The sequence below is a fragment of the Mandrillus leucophaeus genome, unplaced genomic scaffold, assembly GCF_000951045.1.
Source record: "Mandrillus leucophaeus isolate KB7577 unplaced genomic scaffold, Mleu.le_1.0 Scaffold40, whole genome shotgun sequence".
NCBI classification, from domain to species: domain Eukaryota; kingdom Metazoa; phylum Chordata; class Mammalia; order Primates; family Cercopithecidae; genus Mandrillus; species Mandrillus leucophaeus.
This window is the reverse complement of record NW_012104254.1, coordinates 263,864-270,976: the sequence shown is the minus strand read 5'-3', so window position 1 is coordinate 270,976 and position 7,113 is coordinate 263,864. Positions and strand designations below refer to the sequence as shown.

At 38.0% G+C, this 7,113-nt stretch overlaps 1 protein-coding gene across 1 annotated transcript in view; it reads left to right on the top strand.

Annotated features, from left to right (window-relative positions):
• Positions 1 to 7,113, top strand: part of PLEKHA3 (pleckstrin homology domain containing, family A (phosphoinositide binding specific) member 3) — a 24,526-nt gene that overhangs the window by 9,001 nt on the left and 8,412 nt on the right. The window contains exons 3-5 of the mRNA XM_011991818.1: positions 1,297 to 1,452; positions 4,354 to 4,490; positions 5,980 to 6,144. Of these exons, the coding sequence (XP_011847208.1) occupies positions 1,297 to 1,452; positions 4,354 to 4,490; positions 5,980 to 6,144 (458 nt within the window). The remainder of the gene's footprint in view (positions 1 to 1,296; positions 1,453 to 4,353; positions 4,491 to 5,979; positions 6,145 to 7,113) is intronic.

The following is a 7,113-nucleotide window of genomic DNA, read 5'->3' as shown; positions in this document are numbered from 1 at the left end:
TGATCCGCCCGCCTCGGCCTCCCAAAGTGCTGGGATTACAGGCGTGAGCCACGGCCCGGCCTTTTTTCTTTTCTTTTCTTTTCCTTTTTTTTTTTTTTTTGAGACAGGGTCTTGCTCTGTCACCCAGTCTGGAGTGCAGTGGTGTGATTGTAGCTCACCACAGCCTGTACTGGGCTCCAGTGATCCTCTTGCCTCAGCCTTCTCCCTCCCAAGTTGCTGGGTCTACAGGTGCTGGGAGTGCATGCTTGCACCACTGCGCTGGCTAAACAAATATCAATATTACTTTGCACTACAATGGAAGCCTCTATTTGCTTGTTTCCTAATATTCTCAGTACATTCTGTGTTTATTTTCTCATTTAAGCTTTTTCTCATTCATTTTCTTAACCAAATCCTGCTTTCATCAAATCCTTCTTCTTGAAGCCTTTTAAATTTCCTGTCTTAAATTACTTTCTCTCATAATTACACAAGAAATCTCTGCACCAAAGAGTTAAACATATACGTATTCTGATTGTTTTTGGTGTGTCCGTTTGTATCTTGGTTAAATAGTCAACTGTATAGAAGCAAAGACATCTTTTTTTTCCCCCTCTATCTTGCCTTCTACTAGCACTGCTCTGAGCTGAGTAAATATTTATTGATGAATGACAGCTTAACACAAATTTTGTTTTACAACAAAGACTTGGGATTGGCTCATCATAATTCCTGATTAGCTTTCTTTTCTCAGAGCATCAAAGGAGGTGCGTGTGTGTTGTAGGAGAAGAGGTAGAAAGAAGCAAAGAGATGAATGTCTTCAAAATATACATGGCTTCCATGTGTTATGCTATGATCCATAATTAAGGGCATATCATAGAGTTACTCTTCGGATAGATGGTGGCTGTAGTTGTCATTTATTACATTCCTTCTATGTGTCAGGCACTATCCTAGCCTTGGGGGATATGAAAACAAAGACTTTACTTTCAAGGAAATCAGTAAAAAATGTGTGATAGTGTAACATTCATTGCAGTTGTATTTAATATGATAAGTGGCCCCAAGGTGGGTGAGGGGGGTCTCACTTCTCAGTAGTTAGTATGTCCCTGTTTTCTTTTTCATACTCTGTCATCGCTTTGGCACCATTATCACCCTGGGTCTATATGAGAATGTTGGTTTGGGGAGTGCCACTGATGCACTGGCCGCATCATGAATGATAGTTCATTGTTTTAGGTGTATGAAGCATCTGATACTGTGTGATTAGATGATTATTTGATTCCCCTTAAATTACTTAAGTCTGTAACTGTATTTCCTCTTTGTTTTTCATCATAGTTCATTCAGCAGACAACACAAGAATGGAATTAATCATTCCCGGAGAGCAGCATTTCTACATGAAGGCAGTGAATGCAGCTGAAAGACAGAGGTGGCTGGTCGCTCTGGGGAGCTCCAAAGCATGTTTGACTGACACAAGGACTAAAAAAGAAAAAGGTAACTATAAACTTTTCCCTTGTGGTGAGAGTACTTTCTTAAATATAAATATAAATATAAATAAAATAGCCTGTTCACTTTTAGTATCTATCCCAAGGAAATAATTAGAAATGTAGATTTACATGTATCTTTATTATAGTAAACATTTTATAAAAGCTATAAATTTAGGGGAATGTCTCAATAAACTTTTTCTTTCTTGTTTTTTTGTTTTTTTTTGTTTTTAAATGGAGCCACGTTCTGTTGCCCAGGCTGGAGTGCAATGGCGCTTTCTTGGCTCACTGCAACCTCTGCCTCCCAGGTTCAAGCGATTCTCCAGCCTCAGCTTGCCAAGTAGCTGGGATTACAGGCACTTGCTACCATGCCTGGCTAATTTTTGTATTTTTGTAATTTTGTATGCTGGCCAAGCTAGTCTTGAATTCCTGACGTCAGGTGATCCGCCCGCCTTGGCCTCCCAAAGTGTTGGGATTATAGGCGTGAGCCACTGCGCCCAGCCTAAACTCGTGCTTTCATTGGCTGATATATAGATAGTAAGATGTTTAAAACGAATTTCAGTGTGAGAAAATGCCCAAGGTTAAATGATCATTGAAAAAAGCAGGATTCATAATTATATATAGTGTTAGTATTCATTGGCTGGCTTAGGAAAGGTATGTAAGAATTGGTCAGATTGTTACCTTTGGAAGTGGAATTTGTGGGAAGGAGACTCACTTGTCGCTGTATACCCTTTGGTATCTTTTGACTTTACCATGTATGCATATTGCCAATTCAAAAAGATTTTTAGAAACTGAAAGCAAAGCAAATGATTTATGTTATCAGTTCAACTATATACAGATATAATGTGAAAATGACAATTTCTTGATAGTGAGATTATAGTTTGTCTTAGTTCATTTTCTGTTGCTTTGACACAGTACTTGAGACTGTGTAATTTCTAAAGAAAAGAGGTATGACTCATGGCCCTAGAGGCTGGAAGTTCAAGATTGGGCAGCTGTATCTAGTTGGCTTCTGGTGAGGGCCTCATGCTGCATCATAGCATGGTGGAGGAAGCAAGGGAATGCGGGCGTGTGCAGAAAAGATCAAACACAAGAGGCAGCCTCAATTTATAACAACCTGCTCTCATAGTAACTATAACTGTATTTCCCATAATGTAGTTCCAAGAGGTTGAGAACTCACTCACTCCTTTGAGGAAGGTATGAAACCTCTTTAATGACCTAAACACTTCTTAGAGGTACTACTTTCCTAACACTGCCACACTGGGGACCTAGCCTCAACATGAATTTTGCTGGAAACTAACCATATTCGAACCGTAGTACAGTTGTTTGATTTTTCTTTTCTATATTTTTTATATTTTTCAAAATTTTTTATTAAGTATGTGTTACTTTTATAATTAAATACACATTACATTAGTGAAAGCAGGTAAATTACAGGTATTGAGAAATGAAGGCTGAGGATTGAATTTATAACAATTTTGAAATATATGAAAACATTACAGAATATGGCTACAGGTAGGATAAGAAGGAATGGATATTCACAATAGCTAAAAGATGGAAATAACCCAAATGTTCATTGGTAGATGAATGGATAAACAAAATACATGATAGAATGTTACTCAGCCTTAGAAAGGAAGGGAAATGTGACACATGCTACACTGTGGATGAACCTTATAGACATTACAGTAAGTGAAATAAGCTAATCACAGAAAGACATATAGTCTATGATTCCACTTATATGAAATACCCAGGGCAGTCAAATTTATACAGACAGAAAATAGAATGTTGGTTCCCAGGGCCCGGGGGGAGGTGGAAATAGGGTTAATGTTTAGTGGGTACAGGCCTTCAGCTGGGGAAGATGAAGATGTTCTGGAGATGGATGGTGGTAATGATTTTACAAATACAAATGTACTTAATGCCACATTTTGAAATGAATACTTAAAAGTGGTTAAAATAGTAAATGTTATGTTTATGCATATTTTACCACAGTTTTTTTTTTTTTTTTTTTAAAGGAGAAAGAACAGGCTTAAATGTGAGCAGGAATTTATTTAGGTTAGATTAAATGGACAGATAGAGCTACTTTGTCCACTCTGGCAAAAGTGGCTTTGTGGCTAGGATCAGAGAGCAAGGCCACTGGGACCTGGCCCAGGGAGTGTGGAGAATCACCAGAAATTTACTCTACGAATTTTTCTCCTATGTAGCTTATACTTCTAGTTTAAAAGGTATTGGCTTGTGAGTGGCTGAGATTATGGCTGGATGTTTAGTTTGTCTGGAGATACTAAGGAAGAAAGTATGCTCTTAATAAAAAATGTTGAAAATAGTATAATGTGAAAATGAAACTGAAAGGATCAGAAGAAAATAAATGAATGTTTATATATAATAGTTTTAATTACATAAAAATTTAAAACTTCTGTAAGCCAAAATAAAGAGAACTGAAAGGAAGCTAACAGATCTGGATAAGGTATTTGCAGTATATAAGATAGAGGAAAGATTACTATCTTTAATTTGTAAGAACTTTTACAAACTATCAGTTTATATTGCTAAGAGAAAAATCAACATCAGAGCTGGAAAAAAATGTATAAAGGACAAAATAAAAAAGCAACTCACAAAAGAAAACTAAGCACTATTTAAATGGAAGATGAGTAATGGAATGGAAATATCCTGTATAAAATATCCAGTGGTCATCATCCTATCTCTGGAAATCACCTAAATGTGGCAGGCATGTAACTGTCAGCTTTTTCCCAATTATCTAAAGAGAAGATGTTTCCTTAGGGCTCTGGTATCCTATTCCCAAGTTCTCACATTTCTTGAGCTATAGGTATTTATATTCATTGCTTTTTTAAATGATTACATTTTGTTGCATTGCCCAAAGAATATGAAAATGATCTAACTGGATATTTATATATGTTCTTTTCAGAAATAAGTGAAACCAGTGAATCGCTGAAAACCAAAATGTCTGAACTTCGCCTCTACTGTGACCTCTTAATGCAGCAAGTTCATACGATACAGGAATTTGTTCACCATGATGAGAATCATTCATCTCCTAGTGCAGAGGTAGAGCAAAGAGGATCTCTTCATGTGCGGTTATGCTTTGGAGTGCTCTGGGGAGATCCTCAGTCATTCCATAAGATGATAGGCATTTTCACATTGAGTTATTTTCAGCTTTTCTGGGTTCTGCCTACTGTAGACTATCTGGAAATCTGTAGCATCTTCTCGGTTTTGTCTGTGTGGCCAGAGAAGAACATGAAGTAGCATATTTCTCCGGGGATCAAGGCTTGTCTTTGCAGCCACTCTAATAATTTGGAGGCTGGAGTGGGGAAGAAGCATTCCAGGCTTTGTTCTCTAGGCTAGCGGCATAAATTCACTGGCCAGCTGCTATTCTCTTTTTTTGGTAATAAGGTCCCTGCTTCAACTGTGAGAGTTGATAACTTATCTTTATGGAATAACTTAAAACAAATCCTTCTCAGAACAGTGACTTAGGAATCAAAACTCAGATTACTAGGATCGGGCTATAATAGGCTCATTCTTTATGGTAAAATAGGACCGGTGAGCTATACCACTCTCTGGGTGAAAGGCCAGCATGTTGCCTGTCCCTTTTTGCCTAACTTGATAGAAGTGCAGCAAGAAATCTTCCTTCTTCTTCTGTGACTTTCTTCTGTTGGAGAGGAATCTTGTGTAAGAAGTGCAAGGACAAACTGACCACAAGCTCCCTGGAGGTGGGTGCTCTCACACTTGCTACAGCAGCTCGGTGACAGTATTAGGGACTCAGGCTTGTTGCATTTTCCACTCTGCCATTCTTGATGTGTTGAGTTTTTCTCCTAATGCCCCAGGTGTCAAGATGACTGTCAAGCTCACAAAGAGGCAGGAGGCAGTGCGGTTGCCAGGGTGGAGAGAGTCCTTCTCAACTTGCTGTGCTTGGTTTTGAATCAGGGAACAAAAATCCCAGAAATTCTCCAGCAGACTTCTCATCTTTGTTTTTTTCTGGCTCAAGGGAAACCAGGAAAAAAATGAGCATTTGGTAAAGAGTCTTGGAATAGCCATGACTAGCTTAGATCAGTCTCTATTCATCCCCCAGGATCAGGGCACTTTGCGATCCTGAACAAAATTGGGGTTTTTACTCTGTCAAGGAAGAAGTGGGAGAACAGATAGAGGGTAGACATGAATTGTACTGCCACTAAGTAATTCTAAGGGTATTCCATGTCTGTGACCACTTTTGGGAAAATGAAAATTACTGTTTAGGTTAGATTTCTCTAAGATAAATTTTTGTACACGATTTTTCAATATGATAATTCAATGCAAAACTTAGTTTTTCTTAGAATCTAGTTTCATACATTGTTTAGGAGACAGGCATTTCTTATTCATAGATTTTTAAATTTTCTTCTTTTTTTTTTGCCCCAGCTTAATTTTCTAAGGTACTGTATTTTAAATAAATTTGAACATAGTAATGGGTCTGTTGGAGATGTCTTTTTATTTAGTGATAAGGTTGTATATGATTCCATGTCGTTGTATGCAAATCTGTTCAAGTCTTTGTGTAATTTTTCAGAACATGAATGAAGCCTCTTCTCTGCTTAGTGCCACGTGTAACACGTTCATCACAACGCTCGAGGAATGTGTGAAGATAGCGAATGCCAAGTTTAAACCTGAGATGTTTCAACTGCCCCATCCGGATCCCTTAGTTTCTCCTGTATCACCTTCTCCTGTTCAAATGGTTTGAACTTCTTGTTTTGTTTTTTTCCTTCAGTAGTAATGTTGCATGTGGTTTTTGTTTCATGTTGGTATTTATTTTTAAGGACTTAAACAGGCAGTGGCAGGGAAACAGCTAACAAGTTGAATTTTTTTGTTTGTACTGTTTCATATTAGAGCTTCTCAGCTGATGAGCTCAGCACTTGTGCTAGTGTCCTCATCTCCTTCCGCTTGGAGGGGCTGTGCATGGCCTGCCCACAGGCTGCTTTATCCATTTCCCCCAGTATCTAGGACAATATTACAAAGTGCTGTGACAGAGAAAAAATTGGGAGGCTCTATTCTGCTTGGTAAGAAGTACACAACGGAATGAGGTTTTAGTCACAATGGGGTACAATTAAGTAAATCTTTAAAGGAGTTAGAAGGAATTTGAAACATAGTCTAGTGGGAACGGTGTTTTGTACTCACTATTTGGATCTGAACCCTCAGAGTAGCTGATCTTCAGTTTCTTCATGTGTAAAAATACAGTGTATATCAGAGAGTCACTGCAAACGATCTGACCCGCTTACTGTTAGGTGCTCAGTGTTAGTTTCTTACTTCCTCATTACTCAGAACAACAAGTCCTCTTTTTGCCAGGGGTGGCAGATCCGTTGTCCTTTCTGAGCTAATAAATTTGCACTAGCATGCTGTGAGAAACTTGTAGGTGACATAAGCTTTAATGAGACTTTATTTCATCAAAGTGTTTTCAGGAGTCCATTTATAGGAGTAAGAATGCCACTTTGTTGCTGTTTCCACAATTACCTGAAGATCTGTTTGTTAGGAGAATAGGGTCTAACTTATTCCTAGGTTCTCTTACCTATCCCAGCAAATTTAGTTATATGAGAGTTAGTAAAGATTATTGCCTAGATTTATTTAGATAATTGTTTTCTAATCAGTGTTTGATGGGCTAATAATTTCCTCTGAGACAAGTGTACCATGAAAATGAGTTTTATGGCCA